At 45.3% G+C, this 18,653-nt stretch overlaps 1 protein-coding gene and 1 long non-coding RNA gene across 6 annotated transcripts; both read right to left on the reverse strand.

Moving 5' to 3' along the window:
- Positions 1 to 1,471: 1,471 nt before the first annotated feature.
- Positions 1,472 to 7,626, reverse strand: LOC139055852 (thioredoxin-related transmembrane protein 2 homolog). Its single transcript, XM_070533416.1, has 2 exons — positions 7,085 to 7,626; positions 1,472 to 6,739 (listed from the first exon to the last, which is right to left on the reverse strand). The coding sequence occupies exons 1-2, from the start codon at positions 7,343 to 7,345 to the stop codon at positions 6,194 to 6,196; spliced, it is 807 nt and encodes a 268-aa protein (XP_070389517.1). The 5' UTR covers positions 7,346 to 7,626; the 3' UTR covers positions 1,472 to 6,193.
- A 2,121-nt stretch (positions 7,627 to 9,747) lies between these two features.
- On the reverse strand, positions 9,748 to 18,008 carry LOC139055853 (uncharacterized). 5 transcript variants are annotated; one of them, XR_011511946.1, is made up of 7 exons: positions 17,687 to 18,008; positions 16,478 to 16,625; positions 16,295 to 16,375; positions 16,160 to 16,219; positions 12,741 to 15,648; positions 11,532 to 11,679; positions 9,748 to 11,429 (listed from the first exon to the last, which is right to left on the reverse strand). It is a non-coding gene; the product is annotated as an uncharacterized lncRNA (long non-coding RNA). The 5 variants fall into 5 exon arrangements; XR_011511945.1 differs by having other exon boundaries at positions 9,748 to 10,702; positions 11,214 to 11,273; positions 11,349 to 11,429; positions 12,741 to 16,375; XR_011511944.1 differs by having other exon boundaries at positions 16,160 to 16,375.
- Between the last annotated feature and the right edge of the window lie 645 nt (positions 18,009 to 18,653).

The following is an 18,653-nucleotide window of genomic DNA, read 5'->3' on the forward strand; positions in this document are numbered from 1 at the left end:
TAGAAGTCGCTGTAAGACACGGTCTGACGGCCGCCTCATGAAGCCATCATGACTTCCCACATCTAATCTCATAAATCATTTTCTGTTGACGAATTAGTTTTTACCACCACCCACCACCTGCGGTCCCGATGACTTCAACTTAACGAGGTTTTACTGTAGTTCATTATTAACTTTATAAACACTTCTGCTTGTCTGCAGTGCAGATCATTGTTGCTTCGACTATACCGGGTATTTTATTTTAATGTGAACAGAATTTTTTAATTGCTTGTGGCATTTAACACAAATGTACGTATTGAGCTGACTCAAGTTATATATTACTTACACTAGAAACTAATATGTATAATTTGCTAATTAATACAAATTGAATAATTAAGATTTCAACCAATTAATTTAGCACACATATTGCTATACACAAAATCCAGTGATTTCACAAGGCACATCCACTTGGAAAGAATTTGGAACTGGCACCAATTTAGGGATAAGCACAGTCCAACTTGCCAAAAAAATTGAATGTTGTTCCACTTCTTTAACAAAATGCATTTTTATGCATTGAAGCTGAAATGTTACTGGCACACCAATGATATGATACTGGGACAAATGACATAAATGATACTGAGACACCCAAAGTTTGCAATGCAAGCATTGCAAACTTCGGGAATGCATATTTTGAAACTTGTGCCATCCTCAGAATTGTTTGAAACTGGGTATGCCTTTAAAAGCCACTGTCTACATTTCTAAAATGCAAAATGTGTTGTAACGTCATAAGTTTTGAAATTAGCAAATCTTTGTTAATTAGACAAATATTCATTTCTAATTTTTTGCGCACATAACATCTGCCTCTGAGAGTATCTAGCTCAAGAAGTAAAATTGTGCTGCATATCACGAGTGATATAAAAAAGAAATTATGTTAATAAAACACCCCACATAGATAAAAGTGGCTGTTCACAGCACCTGTACAGAACAAAGTCTGCAAACCTTACATCAACAGTCAACATATTGAATAATCAAAGAAATATTAGTGGTTTTTTTAAATTTTGCTGTTTCTTGGCTATCAGTGCAGCGTTTTTTTAATTATAAGGCTAGCAGGTCTGTAACAGAGCAATCTGGCAAGCTATCTAAATATTCTCTTGTGGCCTTCAAACTTAGGAATGCAATAAATCTGTGACATGCACCCTTTACTCGGCATGTCATAGACTGCACAATGCCCTCATGCTACACATTAACATTCATACAGCTGCTATCTGCATGCAGGGTGTATGCCGTGGAAAAGGTGTAAGGCTGATGGTGCAGGCCATTTGGTGCACAGCTGCTCAGCATGAATTTTAATGCATAAACCTTGTGCCCTATGTTACAGAATCGTGTCTTTGCAAAGCATAGCCAAGGCTGGAAGTGAGTAGTCTTGCCAGTCTTTGCAAAAGGTGTGATGCTAGTGCTGACCATTTCATGATCACAGTGATGAAGCCACAAAGAATCAAGCCGAGACTTTTTATTAAAATGAAAATTGCACAGCTACAGCGAAGTCTAAAGGCCATGGTCTACACAATGTAATCGTTCTTTATTGCCGACTTCTATTCCTTTACACTGCTTATGAGTGACCAATCCTGGTTGTAACATAGGAAGACTAATGACAGTGTGGAGTGAAAAATAATTGGAATGGACTTATTACATTACATCAGCCCAGTGCTGGTACGCCAGAACAAAGTGGTCTTACACATGGTTGGCTAAGTTTGTAGGTTGGTTTTCAGGAAAGGGCACAAACCATTATTAAAAAAAGGCACTGGGCAGGCACAAATATTACATACTTCTCTTGTTTTCACTATATCCCCAAGATGAATTAAGGCAGCCTGCACTCTAGGCCTCACAACAAAACCACCTGTCACGGAACAAACATATTTTAGATCGCTGTACGGTAATGACTGCACAGAGTTTATTCAGCTATCCAGCAGAAAAATTGATGAAGATCAAAGAAGAGTCCCATTACTAGACTGGCTGTCAAGTCGGCTTGAGCATGTGAGCCTTTGACAAATGCCATTTTCTTTTCCTTTCTGTTTTTTTCATTGAGTATTTCAGCTGCTGGTGCTTTTTCGATCAGGTCAAGATTGCATTAAGTGCATAATGGTAAGCAGCAAATTAGCCATTTAGCAGCTTCTGCTAGACATAAAACACTAATATTAAGAAAGGAATCTGGGCATCCACAGTTCAAAAAGCAGATTCACGCTCCACTGCGTGGGTGCAAGCAACCCCGGTGACAACTTACAACACACTATGATGTTTCGAATATTACACACAACTGCAATAATATTAGCTGGTGGGCTAGTTTGTGGAGCATTCTTCGTACTGTTACAGCACATAAACATGCAGGAAAACATTAAGAGACAGGACTGGCGCTGCGACATAGGCTTGTCAGTGTCTTTTCTGCACTGTACATTATGAGGAGAAATCTGCCACTACCCTGCAAGGAGAGTGCACCATGTCACCGCAACATCACACCTTCATCAGATGGCCCCTTGGAGCTCCTCACAGGGACGAGGGGAACACTTGCTCGAGAGCTACAAATGCTCCCCTATCCCCAGAGATGCATCCAGCCTTCGCGTGTGCATCTGCTCAGCGATGGGGTGCACTACTTTGGTACTCGCGAGGCAGGGAGAGGAGGCTCGCTGGAAACATCATGGATGGCCCAACCCAATATCCTCGGCAGAAGTCCCACGTGTGAACACCGCTTCATGAATCCTATTCCGACTTGCCCAGTATTCTATTCTTGATCAGCACACATATCATTTGCATGTAGTATGCGGCACACAAAGCATGAGTGCAGCAACAGACTAGCATTGTTTTATTTCTTGCTGGTGATTTCTCTGACAAAATTATCAGGATTATGTTATCGCCTTCACACAAGGCATACTTGCTTTATCGGAAAAGGTTGATGCTAATTCAACATTTGGACAGGCCTGCCTGATCTGATCGTGTGTGCAATGCAAATAGTGCAGTACATGTGCACAGCGTGAGTGCATCGCAAAGCACCGAATTCCAGGAAGATATGTGTGTGGTTAGCGGAAAGAGCTACATGCACAAGTGCAAAGCACTTTAGTGCTTTATGCTGCCATTGTGAACTTAGACCAACTCGCCATCCTAAGTGGAATCTGTACAACCACCAACTGCTATGGAATGTATGATAAAAATGTGTGTATAAATAACAGATGAATTCTTGAGTAGGACAATCTAACTTGAAGAATCACTGGCTGTGCTTGCCATTGCTGTTGTCATCCAAGTGTTGCTTTGCCTCTGGGGCACAAACTGACCCAACAAGCAGTTCTCCCTTACCAGGTGTTCAGCACTGGGAGTACACTGAAAACAGCCTAGACTGCAGTCACACCCAATGCCAGAGCACCGGCACAAGCAATCTCGTCAGGATGGCACCTCCTCTGCGATCTTTGTGACAATGCAGGAAACATGGGTGACCTTGCTGGAAGGACTCGTTCTGATGGGTGCCATTCTGGCTCGGGGCCACTTCAGTTTGTTGTCTATGTGGCAACGTTCTCCCTAGGACTCTCTTTTGCTTCTATTTGGTCTTGCCTGCACGACACGCACAAGCAACTACTCTTCCGAGCCAGTGTTTGCATTCGCATCACATGACAAGCAAAGCATAGTGGCATGCACCTGGCCAATAAGCTCAGTCACTAGCACATTGGCATATTACCTACAGCTGCACAATGGAGCCAGGGTTTGATCCCACCTCTAACGGCTTGCAGTGGATTTCAAGCTACCTAGATTGGATTGCGGATACTCCCTGCAAAAAACTGGTTGGAAAGGAGCATTTCACACTAAAAAATGCTACTCAGCTAGACATTCTTGTAAACTGCGAGGCAATAAACTTGGTTGCATGGAAACCCCCCGAGTCTCAAGACAGCTTTCTGGGATTCACATTTCTTAACCCTGTTGAATTTTCATCAATGCAATTGCCCTGATCACTCACTCATGCTTATGCTGATTTATTTATTTAAATATATATTACAGGACACCTTTGTGGCATAATGATTATGAACCATTTTGGCTTTCTGCGCACTAAATGCCAACATGGCAACTTTAAAGCCCAGGCATTCCATGAGCAACTGCTTGTTTACATACATTTTGTTTTATTTCTATTGTTGAAGCAAGAAAGTGGGATGCCTTGTAGGCTTTTGGTGGTGGTGTTTCTTGAAACAAGAAAGTCTGGGAGCTAGTTTGCATAAGCTGAGGCAGATGCTACACTTGAACCTTCAAATGCCCAATCATATAGGGTGTCCCAAAGTTCATGCAAGCAGTATTGTTGACAGAAAACATGTTTATAATTAAATATTGTAACTTCTTCATTGATTCATAAAGTACACAGCATAGGGTTATGTACGGAATAGCATGTCATGTAAATGGCCTCCACGGCTTTGCTGGCACATACACACTCTTTTGTCGAAATTTTCCATGGCTGTTTTGCATAAGTGTGGCTGAATTTTGTTGATACAGCACTCAATCTCCTCCAAGGCATGGGTGATCATGGGCTTGTTGGAATGAACCGTAGACTTCAAATAACCCCAATCTCTTCACAGATAAAATCACTATTCTGACCATATCTTGCACGAAAATTGCAAACTGCAGCTGCCAAACTTTTATTAATTTTAAAATATTCCTCAACAATAAAAACACTGTTCTTTCGTGTAGTGCTTGTCTTTGTCTTTTTTTTTCTTGGCAACACTTTAATGTACAAATGGCACAACATTCAAATCTTGCGTAAATTTTGGGACAGGGAGGGGCTACAGTGACCCCTCTCTATGAATGCATTTGGGCGGTGTGGGAACTTAGACTTAGTCCACAGTGAATGCCTGTTTGAAGGAATTAGATTTTAAGTAATTTTTCATATGCAGAAACAGGCAAAATCACCACAGCCTTTCACATGTTGAACTGTTTGCCTACTCTTTTTGATGTCTTTGATTTGTAATAGACAATAATGCAACAACAACAAATTCATTTTATACAGAGAAGTCTTCATGCATGGATATGTAGAGCAGATGAGAACTTCTGTAAACACCGAATAAAAATTTAGCTGTACATTCCATGGTTCCTTGAACCAAGGTGGCCAATACCGCAAATAATCTATGAAGTAGCCTCCAGCCCTCTATGTTTAATTGTAGTGCTAATCAGTGCTATAATACTAATTAGTTGTTCTCTCTAAATCTCAACCTTAGTGTAGATAATGATCCAGTACTTTGTCCAGTGTCCAGAGCAAGCTCATCTCAAGTTGAATTCCAATGGCAGATCTAGATCAAGTTTGTCTGCTCTGTGTGGAGCAATCCTATTCCAATGGCAGAATGGGAGCGTGAGCTGTGTGTTCCAATGGCAGATTGGGACCAGCCGCTGATCCCGGATTGCTCTGTGGAGCAAAAATATTTGCTCCGCCGAAATCGGCAGATGTGACCGCAAGTCCTCGTGACATATTTCCTTCACCCGTCTCTGCTTCCTGTCACGGTCGCCTGTTTCCGGTCGCAGGCAGCTATGGACGACATGGGAAACGTGGACGCTGCTTCGCACCGTGCGATTTTGTTCGCGCTCCTAGACAGGTCCGACTCAGACAGTACGATTTCCAAGTCGAGTGATGATTCTTCTGACACGGCCAGTGAAATGGGGTGGTGGGTTGCGCTTCCAAGCGCTTGTTCCTCTCTCTTTTCTCGCGCCCTCTCACTTGATTTTCCTGTACTAAGTGCCCCCGCGGGAGCGCACGCATTCCCTTCGCAGATATGGTGTGAGCAGATGAGAGCGATCTCGTCGGGGTGACGCGCTCCGTTCGTGATCCGGCCGAGCGCTCGCGATCTGCCATTGGAATTCAACATCAAATGGCAAGTATAAATTTCCAGTATGTGGTCTCATATGTGCAAAATGGTACTCCATACAATACTGGAATGAATGGCCTCCTACATTTCAAACTTAGCGTCCAAAACCCGTGCAATGTTTTCAACCTGCTACCTACTGACTAGCATGTTGCAGACCACGATCCGTTCTCTGGCATGCATGGTACACACTTAATAGAATTGTGTATTTTCTAGGCTCTGCCCCAATAGTCACTGTCCCTGCAAGCATCATGCGCAGACAGTGGTTCACCAATTCTGCACTTGGCAAACTGCTCGCGGCTGGTCCCACAAGGCAGTCCACTTGGCACAGTGCGAGCTCAGCTCTGCTTCCCGGCCGGCTTCTTGCGGATCGGGTTCTGGCGGCACTCCTGGTGCAGGTTGTTGAGGTCGAACGCCGCCGCCATGTTGTCCTCGGTGAAGGCGAACGGCGCGAGCTTGCCGCCCTGGGCATCGGGCCGACGCGCCACCACGCGACCGCCCCGGAACAGCAGCACCGTGGGCAGCTGGCGGCTCAGCGCGGCCGTGCTGATGTGGTGCGCGTGCGCCAGGTCGGGGAAGCGGGTCACGTCCAGCTTGGCGAAGCGCAGGTTGTCGAGCGCGTAACGCGCCGCCAGCTGGGCGAACGCCGGCGCCATCTGGACGCAGGCGGGGCTCCACAGGGCGTAAAAGGCGACGAGCCAGCAGACGCGCCGGTCGCCGCGCTGCACCTGCTCGCCGAAGCTCTCGGCGTCCAGGTACAGGACAGGGTCCGGCCCGCCGTACGCCGGCGGCTCGGGTAGCACCAGCAGCTGGAGCAGGCACAGAGCGCCGTACACCAGGCCCAGCCGCGGGTCCCAGTAGAAGAAGAGCAGCAGGCCGGCCACCTGTAAACAGGTGCAACCGCTTCATCCACCCAGAACTACCGAATTCAGCAGGCATCCAGGAACAAATGTGTCACTATCGAATGCATCAATTACGGAAGCAATTGCCCGCTCAAATCGACTCCTCCTGACGTTGAACATACTGCATCTAAAAATAGCTGCATCTTTAGAGAAATAATGCTAAAAAAACGAGACCCTGCAGAGACTTTCATGCAGAGCGTAGCGTGCTGTTTGAGCGCCACTGGGGTCTTCGTGACGTGCTGTGGCTACGCTGCTGCACTCGCCAGATGCATATCCATCATTTTGCACCAACGCTAGGGGCATGAAAGCACGATGAACGTGTCCTACCTTGGCATACATACATGCCGTACTCAGATAAGGTAGCAGGCGCACCACGCCCGTCTTGCGCGTTCGGAAGAGCACCACCACGGCCACGAACGTGAGGATCTCGGTCTCACGAAAGTCAAGCTGGCAATCGCCGCCCGGAAACAGCACATCACAGAATGGCCGCACCAACCGAAGCACGGGGAAACATGCCGCCAGAAGCAGGTTTACCAGGTAGTGCGGATGCAGCAGACGCCGCAGCTCGGCACCGGTCACGAGCGCCATGGTTACTGTCCCGCCGTACCTCTGACCTCACAAAGAATGGCAAATACAAACCCCGTGGAGACTCGTTTTGCCTCTCGGGCCAAGGACAGTCGACGCGTCTCAGATTTCGACAACGGCAATACGTCCAAGGTGTTCGCGACGACCGCTGTGCGACCTGGCCAACGACAGCAAGCGGGCAAGCGCGCTACATGGGGTAGGATTGGCTTAGATTGGCTAGAGGTTGGCTGCAACAATATGTCTGCTCCACGACCTACTGAACTCCAGACCTGCACAGATCACCCTCCTCCAGCACGCCTGGTCTAGTTTGCCCCTTTTGCCGCAAGGGAAAGAACGTATGAGAAGAGTCGCGCTAGTTATAACCTGTTCACTATCGTGTGCTTCTGCGATCTGTTCAGCGCTTGTCTTGCCATTTCGGCAGACACAAAACGCTTGTATTGGCGGTAAATGAATAAATTCACAAATATACAAAAGAAAACATATTTGTGAATGCTTTGCGTTTAAATAGTGAAACTGGAAGAGGAGAAGCGGTGTAAAAAAATGTAAACAACGAGCATAGAGGGCAGCTGCAATGCTAGATCAACGGCATAAACTTCCATTTCCTAGCCTACGCAAGAGACTGGAAAAAATGTTTAAAAAGGTTCATAGGATAACCTAGGTTTTTTTATTTGATTACAAATATTCTATTTATTGCTGTGTGCCGTAGTGAAAGGCAGATGATCTGGTAAAAGTATAGTAAAAGCATTCACGAGTAAGTCATCCGCCCGATATGTGCAACTGACACGCGTCGCATTGGCAACTCAAATCAACATTAGGGGGCGCTGCGGAGCCTGACCCGGTCTGGCTACACTGTGCAGTATGGCGGCTTTACGGAGGTCCCCGCGTACGCTTTCCTTGGTGAAAACATTAAGTTTGTTGCACTGCGATGTTAATTCGCGCTGTTTTGTGGGGGGAGAACGGGTAGTGGACGTCGAGCACCTCATTTTAGTCGGCACCAGTGGTACAAAGAGTAATTAAGTAGAAGTGGTCGCGCGTGTGTGCAAACCTACGGCGTGACAGCGGACCCGCACGAGATTATGGTGAGAATCGCCGACGCATTCCGGGACCCATCGATCGTGGAGGCAAAGTGTTCGTGCACTGCTGGATTGTCGCAAAAGTGCAAGCACATCTCGGCTGTTTCTCCTGGCACCTTATCCTGGAACATTTGGTGTAGTTGTCAGTCCCTTTAACGTTTCGTCTCTACATTGCGTTTCAATGCTGTTCATAGTGCAAAGATCGTAGTAAAGTGGAATGTTCATGTGCGTGCACCGTTGTAAGCAGAAGAGATCCTATTATGTGCCGAACTGCAACTTAGCTTCACCTTGTGCTGTGGCGCTTGGGGTTACCTATCACAATACATATCCTGCTTTTTTCTTTTTCTTTTTTTTGCCGACATGACTGTTCGTTTCCTATGGCTCATACGCTATTGTTTCACAATTTGTGCTCGAGCAACTGCGTGATATCAGTGGCGACTCAGGCAGAACTCATGAAACCAACTTTTGTTGTCTTTGTTAGTGCCCTTCTTAAAGGGGCCCTGAAACTGGCATGCCGCATGATATAGATACCACGACCACCACAAGCTCTGTTCGCAGGACGATCAGACAGCCGTGTGTATTTATTGGTCTCAGTAAGTGATGTAGCTCCAGGCGTCCATCTCGCGTTTAGAGAGTGCCACACATGCCTGAACCACAAGTAGCAATGTGTAAAAAAAAAAACTTGACCAGGACCTTGCTACCTTGCCATGCACCGTGTAGCTTCCAGCACACTAGCTGAGGCGAAAGGAGAAAGCAATGCATCAGTGCAATAACTACTAATTCCGCTTACAGTTCAATGATTCGAAAAATTTTTGCAGCAGGCGGTGTCCTTTTGTAGTGAGGTAACTATGATCAGTTGGAAGTGTTTCAGTGCCCCTTTAAGTGTTTGTTAAGTGCTTTAAGTGCATGTTAAACTTTTATGTCACTTACTTTCCATTTATTGATATGTTGATAGTAAGGACAGCTCTATATGCTCTCTGGAGGTCAATAATTATCATTCACTGATGTTAAGTCTGCACAAGTGTCTCCCCATGTTGTATTACCAGTGGTTTAGTTATGCTTCCCAGGACAGCCATTTGCACTGTATTCAACAAACTGGGAAGAAGCATAAATTATGGTACATATACCAGCTGGGGTCATTTGAATCAAACCATTCTTTCAGAGTACTCAACTCTGGTGGCCAAACTTTTTAAATACTCATCGTATGCAGGTTTGACACTGTTCCATGTTACTTCTCATGTTCTGTTTGGCCAGATATACCCTCATATGCTAAAAAGTGCAACAAAAATGGGCTTGAGTAAAACGTATGAGGCAAGTACAGTGAACAAAATATTGAGTGCATGTGGTTTATTTTGTGAAAAAATACAAGTAAGGAAAGGGACAACAAACCGCCATTGAAGAATAACCACAACTCTATGCACACAGATCATAAGTGAACTGCAAATATCTCGGAATACCATAAGATGAAAACTTGCATCAGAATGCGTAGTGTAAATCAGCACTTCAATGAAGAATACAAGTTGCAAAAGAATGTGCATTGCTAATTTACAAAAAGTGTGTTGAAGTTGAAGTCTGCAGGTTTGGCCAATGCAAACAAGTGCAGCATGTAGATCACATGGCAACGACCGTGTCTGAAAAGTATGAAGTGGCTGAGTGGCATAAAAAATGCTGGATTTCCAAACAGAAGACTGCACTTACTCTCAAGGCCGCCACGCTTTGATGGAGCCAAGGTCACACGCACAAATGCCTCTATGCAATACAGGCTACTTGCAATATCGCCAGCCATGGCACGACTTCAGGTGAATCACCTAATGCCGAATATGCAAACGCGCCACTGGAATTCATCTTTTGGTGGCACAGCCACAGTTACTTTTAAAATTTCACACATCAACTGAGCAGTCTCTGCAATTATGTTGCTACATGTAGTTAGAGAACAGTTAAAAAGGTGACTCAAGAATGCAGTGGAAATATGCTTCAATTTCACCAATGTCAATGCAATTGTTTTTACACATAACTGGTGCCGTCCTGAAAGTGGATGAATTTTTGTGTAGCACGTCACACGAACATTCAGAACATCGAATGATGGCAGGCCTGTGAATGTGTTTACGTCGCTACTATTTATCGTGTTCACAAACTTCTGTGGAAAAGTACCCGATGTCACTTGGGCAGCCTTGCTTTCTGTAAGCCTTGTCCGTGAAGCCATTTCTAGTAGGAAATTTGCCACGTCTTTTTCTTCTCTTGAGTACTCTGCCATTAATGTCTGGAGGCCAGGTTGGCAAGCACATTCCTGTCACAAAACAAAAGCAAGAGTTGTAATGTCTGACATATCTGACGCGAAATGCAGCTTCTTTTTGTCATTCCAATAATGCACGTCAGTGTATTAAATTCAATGTTGGAAGTAGGAAAGCCAAGCTTTTTGCATCAGTTAATTTGCACCCATCACACACCACAATCCTTTCACGAATTAATCCAGAAAACATGCTGCCGGCTAGGTAAAGACAGCTACCACATCACAAATATATAGAAAAAATAAATTGCCATATTTGCTATGTCCTTGTCCCTTATGGTGTTTGCAAGGCTTTGGTCAATGCTGTTAGGGGATGGGAAATCGTCCTGCAATGTCAGATAGAGTTCAGTTCAAGAAACCAGTGGTTAAGCAATGTGTGCACAAGTTGCAATTAATGTGCACCCATCACACACCACGTGCTACAATGCTTTTACGATGTAAATCCAGAAAGCATGCCACCGTCTAGGTAAAGACAGCTACCACAACACATACATATACAAAAAGAAATTACCATATTTCCTTTGTCACTTATTTGGTCCATGCTGTTGCGGTCAGGGGATGGGAGATCGTCCTGCAATGTCAGAGTTTAATCCCAAGGAATTAGTGGTGAAGCAATGTGTGCACAAGTTGCAGGCAGCCAATTTACCATGGTGGTCGTGCTGACAGGTGCATGGGGCAACACCTTTGCTTCTAATGGGGAGGCAACAGTTTCTTTGCTTGATTCATTCTGTAATGCATTAAAAGGTGTTGACATCTATTGCATGCTTGTAGACATGGTGTATGTACCATAAGCATATAAGTGCTGCACCATGTAGTCAAATTAACTTACTCTGGCTGACCGATACACACGTCGGCGAAGTCTTGCCAGTGAAAGCTCTTTCATATGAGCATCCTTGTTCTCATCATAACATGACGTCCTTGGCAGGTTTTCAGTTGGTATTGCATTTTTTTCAGCCGCTGTCTTTGACATGCTACATCTGAAAAAATAAATGAATTGTTTATGCTTTGTTGTGCCTCAATATGGGCTGCAGCCAGAATTTTTTTTCTTTTTACCTCAGAAACAAAGCTACAATATTTATAAAAAAGCATTTGCAAGGAAATGAAGCACGGTTTGAGTGTGCAAGGCTATGCAACGATGTACACCGAATGTAGCATCTGCAAAACGTAGTTGAAAGCTGCTCATAACACAAAGTACACAGGTGCAAACACCACCACATGACCGGAGTAGTTATGCCACTGAGTTGGGGATGATTTAATAACACAGATAAAGCTAGCTTAGGTACTAATACTGCACATACATATGCGACACGTCAGTAGACGGCGGACGCCGTAAATTTTCCTCGAAACTAGCAAACGCGTGTAAAATTGACATGTGGCTGCCGCGTAAGTGGCAAACTTCTGCAATGAACGCGATAGGCTCGCCGTCGGTGCGAAATACCAGTGTCATATGGCCACTCTTGAGCACGTCGGAGATTCTCAAGTGCAAGTGGCAAATTCGTAATCAGTCGCGCTGGGAAGTGCCCGCGTGCAGTGCGCCTGTGCTGCAAGTTCATCCGCACCACGCATGATATTTATTCCGCTTTAGCATGCCACATACGTGGCACGTTTACACTCAACACTTCCCGAACTTGCTAGTACATCATTCGTAAACATTTGAATCTCCGACGCCCGTATAAGTTGCGCGAGACGTGCTGGGCATCAAAAGCCTCCCGAGTTACAGCCGGGTGTAGCCAACGAGCGCAGAGGTGACGTTGCTCGCAGAAACCGCTGTGAAGCGTCGAACATGAGCTCTAATTACAGCCAATGTGGTTAACGAGTGTAGAAGAGACGTTCCTCGGAGAAACCGCTGTGACAGGTCTCGAACCTGTGCTCGAATTTCGCGTTGCGGCTAACATATGCAGCAAATAATGCATATCCCAATCGCCAGTGCCCGCAATGCGAAACGTGTTTACATAAGGTGACACAGTGACATGTATAATGGCCACGCACAATGGTCATGCATTAGGGTCGAGTTCACAAGTTCACAATAGTGTCTCACCTGGTAAGGAGAAATTATCCCGTGCAAAATGCCGTGAGCAAACAGTCACTGTAAGCGTCACAGCCTTGCCGATGCGGAGGTTAGCGATCCACCTGGTTCTGCGGCTTCAGCCTTTCCACTCGGAGGGAAGTGCGTGAACGGAAATATCGCGGTCCTTCCATCTCGCTGGCACGCACCGAGGAACACAGCAGAACTGCTTGGCCGTTCGCTTTTTCTTTGCTAGCAGCTTCATTCTTCCGTCCGCGACAGCAGCCTCCACGGCACACACGGCGACTGGACCTCTGTATTTCGTTTCTCCCTACTGCCGCTAGGTGTCGCATGAATTGCTGGAGTTGCGAATATGGCAACTCAAATCAACATTAGGGGGCGCTGCGGAGCCTGACCCGGTCTGGCTACACTGTGCAGTATGGCGGCTTTACGGAGGTCCCCGCGTACGCTTTCCTTGGTGAAAACATTAAGTTTGTTGCACTGCGATGTTAATTCGCGCTGTTTTGTGGGGGGAGAACGGGTAGTGGACGTCGAGCACCTCATTTTAGTCGGCACCAGTGGTACAAAGAGTAATTAAGTAGAAGTGGTCGCGCGTGTGTGCAAACCTACGGCGTGACAGCGGACCCGCACGAGATTGTGGTGAGAATCGCCGACGCATTCCGGGACCCATCGATCGTGGAGGCAAAGTGTTCGTGCACTGCTGGATTGTCGCAAAAGTGCAAGCACATCTCGGCTGTTTCTCCTGGCACCTTATCCTGGAACATTTGGTGTAGTTGTCAGTCCCTTTAACGTTTCGTCTCTACATTGCGTTTCAATGCTGTTCATAGTGCAAAGATCGTAGTAAAGTGGAATGTTCATGTGCGTGCACCGTTGTAAGCAGAAGAGATCCTATTATGTGCCGAACTGCAACTTAGCTTCACCTTGTGCTGTGGCGCTTGGGGTTACCTATCACAATACATATCCTGCTTTTTTCTTTTTCTTTTTTTTGCCGACATGACTGTTCGTTTCCTATGGCTCATACGCTATTGTTTCACAATTTGTGCTCGAGCAACTGCGTGATATCAGTGGCGACTCAGGCAGAACTCATGAAACCAACTTTTGTTGTCTTTGTTAGTGCCCTTCTTAAAGGGGCCCTGAAACTGGCATGCCGCATGATATAGATACCACGACCACCACAAGCTCTGTTCGCAGGACGATCAGACAGCCGTGTGTATTTATTGGTCTCAGTAAGTGATGTAGCTCCAGGCGTCCATCTCGCGTTTAGAGAGTGCCACACATGCCTGAACCACAAGTAGCAATGTGTAAAAAAAAAAACTTGACCAGGACCTTGCTACCTTGCCATGCACCGTGTAGCTTCCAGCACACTAGCTGAGGCGAAAGGAGAAAGCAATGCATCAGTGCAATAACTACTAATTCCGCTTACAGTTCAATGATTCGAAAAATTTTTGCAGCAGGCGGTGTCCTTTTGTAGTGAGGTAACTATGATCAGTTGGAAGTGTTTCAGTGCCCCTTTAAGTGTTTGTTAAGTGCTTTAAGTGCATGTTAAACTTTTATGTCACTTACTTTCCATTTATTGATATGTTGATAGTAAGGACAGCTCTATATGCTCTCTGGAGGTCAATAATTATCATTCACTGATGTTAAGTCTGCACAAGTGTCTCCCCATGTTGTATTACCAGTGGTTTAGTTATGCTTCCCAGGACAGCCATTTGCACTGTATTCAACAAACTGGGAAGAAGCATAAATTATGGTACATATACCAGCTGGGGTCATTTGAATCAAACCATTCTTTCAGAGTACTCAACTCTGGTGGCCAAACTTTTTAAATACTCATCGTATGCAGGTTTGACACTGTTCCATGTTACTTCTCATGTTCTGTTTGGCCAGATATACCCTCATATGCTAAAAAGTGCAACAAAAATGGGCTTGAGTAAAACGTATGAGGCAAGTACAGTGAACAAAATATTGAGTGCATGTGGTTTATTTTGTGAAAAAATACAAGTAAGGAAAGGGACAACAAACCGCCATTGAAGAATAACCACAACTCTATGCACACAGATCATAAGTGAACTGCAAATATCTCGGAATACCATAAGATGAAAACTTGCATCAGAATGCGTAGTGTAAATCAGCACTTCAATGAAGAATACAAGTTGCAAAAGAATGTGCATTGCTAATTTACAAAAAGTGTGTTGAAGTTGAAGTCTGCAGGTTTGGCCAATGCAAACAAGTGCAGCATGTAGATCACATGGCAACGACCGTGTCTGAAAAGTATGAAGTGGCTGAGTGGCATAAAAAATGCTGGATTTCCAAACAGAAGACTGCACTTACTCTCAAGGCCGCCACGCTTTGATGGAGCCAAGGTCACACGCACAAATGCCTCTATGCAATACAGGCTACTTGCAATATCGCCAGCCATGGCACGACTTCAGGTGAATCACCTAATGCCGAATATGCAAACGCGCCACTGGAATTCATCTTTTGGTGGCACAGCCACAGTTACTTTTAAAATTTCACACATCAACTGAGCAGTCTCTGCAATTATGTTGCTACATGTAGTTAGAGAACAGTTAAAAAGGTGACTCAAGAATGCAGTGGAAATATGCTTCAATTTCACCAATGTCAATGCAATTGTTTTTACACATAACTGGTGCCGTCCTGAAAGTGGATGAATTTTTGTGTAGCACGTCACACGAACATTCAGAACATCGAATGATGGCAGGCCTGTGAATGTGTTTACGTCGCTACTATTTATCGTGTTCACAAACTTCTGTGGAAAAGTACCCGATGTCACTTGGGCAGCCTTGCTTTCTGTAAGCCTTGTCCGTGAAGCCATTTCTAGTAGGAAATTTGCCACGTCTTTTTCTTCTCTTGAGTACTCTGCCATTAATGTCTGGAGGCCAGGTTGGCAAGCACATTCCTGTCACAAAACAAAAGCAAGAGTTGTAATGTCTGACATATCTGACGCGAAATGCAGCTTCTTTTTGTCATTCCAATAATGCACGTCAGTGTATTAAATTCAATGTTGGAAGTAGGAAAGCCAAGCTTTTTGCATCAGTTAATTTGCACCCATCACACACCACAATCCTTTCACGAATTAATCCAGAAAACATGCTGCCGGCTAGGTAAAGACAGCTACCACATCACAAATATATAGAAAAAATAAATTGCCATATTTGCTATGTCCTTGTCCCTTATGGTGTTTGCAAGGCTTTGGTCAATGCTGTTAGGGGATGGGAAATCGTCCTGCAATGTCAGATAGAGTTCAGTTCAAGAAACCAGTGGTTAAGCAATGTGTGCACAAGTTGCAATTAATGTGCACCCATCACACACCACGTGCTACAATGCTTTTACGATGTAAATCCAGAAAGCATGCCACCGTCTAGGTAAAGACAGCTACCACAACACATACATATACAAAAAGAAATTACCATATTTCCTTTGTCACTTATTTGGTCCATGCTGTTGCGGTCAGGGGATGGGAGATCGTCCTGCAATGTCAGAGTTTAATCCCAAGGAATTAGTGGTGAAGCAATGTGTGCACAAGTTGCAGGCAGCCAATTTACCATGGTGGTCGTGCTGACAGGTGCATGGGGCAACACCTTTGCTTCTAATGGGGAGGCAACAGTTTCTTTGCTTGATTCATTCTGTAATGCATTAAAAGGTGTTGACATCTATTGCATGCTTGTAGACATGGTGTATGTACCATAAGCATATAAGTGCTGCACCATGTAGTCAAATTAACTTACTCTGGCTGACCGATACACACGTCGGCGAAGTCTTGCCAGTGAAAGCTCTTTCATATGAGCATCCTTGTTCTCATCATAACATGACGTCCTTGGCAGGTTTTCAGTTGGTATTGCATTTTTTTCAGCCGCTGTCTTTGACATGCTACATCTGAAAAAATAAATGAATTGTTTATGCTTTGTTGTGCCTCAATATGGGCTGCAGCCAGAATTTTTTTTCTTTTTACCTCAGAAACAAAGCTACAATATTTATAAAAAAGCATTTGCAAGGAAATGAAGCACGGTTTGAGTGTGCAAGGCTATGCAACGATGTACACCGAATGTAGCATCTGCAAAACGTAGTTGAAAGCTGCTCATAACACAAAGTACACAGGTGCAAACACCACCACATGACCGGAGTAGTTATGCCACTGAGTTGGGGATGATTTAATAACACAGATAAAGCTAGCTTAGGTACTAATACTGCACATACATATGCGACACGTCAGTAGACGGCGGACGCCGTAAATTTTCCTCGAAACTAGCAAACGCGTGTAAAATTGACATGTGGCTGCCGCGTAAGTGGCAAACTTCTGCAATGAACGCGATAGGCTCGCCGTCGGTGCGAAATACCAGTGTCATATGGCCACTCTTGAGCACGTCGGAGATTCTCAAGTGCAAGTGGCAAATTCGTAATCAGTCGCGCTGGGAAGTGCCCGCGTGCAGTGCGCCTGTGCTGCAAGTTCATCCGCACCACGCATGATATTTATTCCGCTTTAGCATGCCACATACGTGGCACGTTTACACTCAACACTTCCCGAACTTGCTAGTACATCATTCGTAAACATTTGAATCTCCGACGCCCGTATAAGTTGCGCGAGACGTGCTGGGCATCAAAAGCCTCCCGAGTTACAGCCGGGTGTAGCCAACGAGCGCAGAGGTGACGTTGCTCGCAGAAACCGCTGTGAAGCGTCGAACATGAGCTCTAATTACAGCCAATGTGGTTAACGAGTGTAGAAGAGACGTTCCTCGGAGAAACCGCTGTGACAGGTCTCGAACCTGTGCTCGAATTTCGCGTTGCGGCTAACATATGCAGCAAATAATGCATATCCCAATCGCCAGTGCCCGCAATGCGAAACGTGTTTACATAAGGTGACACAGTGACATGTATAATGGCCACGCACAATGGTCATGCATTAGGGTCGAGTTCACAAGTTCACAATAGTGTCTCACCTGGTAAGGAGAAATTATCCCGTGCAAAATGCCGTGAGCAAACAGTCACTGTAAGCGTCACAGCCTTGCCGATGCGGAGGTTAGCGATCCACCTGGTTCTGCGGCTTCAGCCTTTCCACTCGGAGGGAAGTGCGTGAACGGAAATATCGCGGTCCTTCCATCTCGCTGGCACGCACCGAGGAACACAGCAGAACTGCTTGGCCGTTCGCTTTTTCTTTGCTAGCAGCTTCATTCTTCCGTCCGCGACAGCAGCCTCCACGGCACACACGGCGACTGGACCTCTGTATTTCGTTTCTCCCTACTGCCGCTAGGTGTCGCATGAATTGCTGGAGTTGCGAATAACTCTTGGTGCACGATATATCGCTGCGCGTTCTCGCTACCACGACCTACTGAACTACAGACCTGCACAGATCTCCCTCCTCCAGCACGCCTGGTCTAGTTCGCCCCTTTTGCCGCTAGGGAAAGAACGTACAAGCAGAGTGGCGCTAGTCATAACCTGTTCGCTGTCGTCTGCTTCTGCGATCTGTTCAGCGCTTGTCTTGCCATTTCGGCAGGCACAAAGCGCTTGTTTTGGCGGTAAATGAATAAATTCACAAATATACAAAAGAAGACATATTTGCGAATGCTTTGCGTTTGAATAGTGAAACTAGAAGAGGATGAGCGGTGCAAGAAATGTAAACAACGAGCATAAGTGGCCGCTGCAATGCTAGATCAACGGCATAAATTTCCCTTTCCTAGCCTCCTTAAGAGAGTGGAAAAATTGTTTAAAAATATTCATAGGATAATCTAGCTTTCTTTAGTTGGTTACAGACAGCCTAATGTCGTAGATGACATTAGGATTTACTACTGTGTGCCGTAGTGAAAGGAAGATGATCTGGTAAAAGTATAGTAAAAGTATTCACTAGTAAGTCCTCCACCCGATATGTGCAATAGTCTGATCGATTCTGTTTCAAGGGAAGGTGAGCAT

This window comes from Dermacentor albipictus, chromosome 2 (genome assembly GCF_038994185.2).
Source record: "Dermacentor albipictus isolate Rhodes 1998 colony chromosome 2, USDA_Dalb.pri_finalv2, whole genome shotgun sequence".
Classification (NCBI taxonomy): domain Eukaryota; kingdom Metazoa; phylum Arthropoda; class Arachnida; order Ixodida; family Ixodidae; genus Dermacentor; species Dermacentor albipictus.

Coding starts and splice junctions, on each gene's coding strand:
- LOC139055852 (XM_070533416.1), bottom strand. CDS start 7,345: ATGGCGCTCGTGACCGGTGCCGAGCTGCGGCGTCTGCTGCATCCGCAC. Junction 6,740..7,084: donor CGGCATGTATGTATGCCAAG/GTAGGACACGTT, acceptor ACCTGTTTACAG/GTGGCCGGCCTGCTGCTCTT.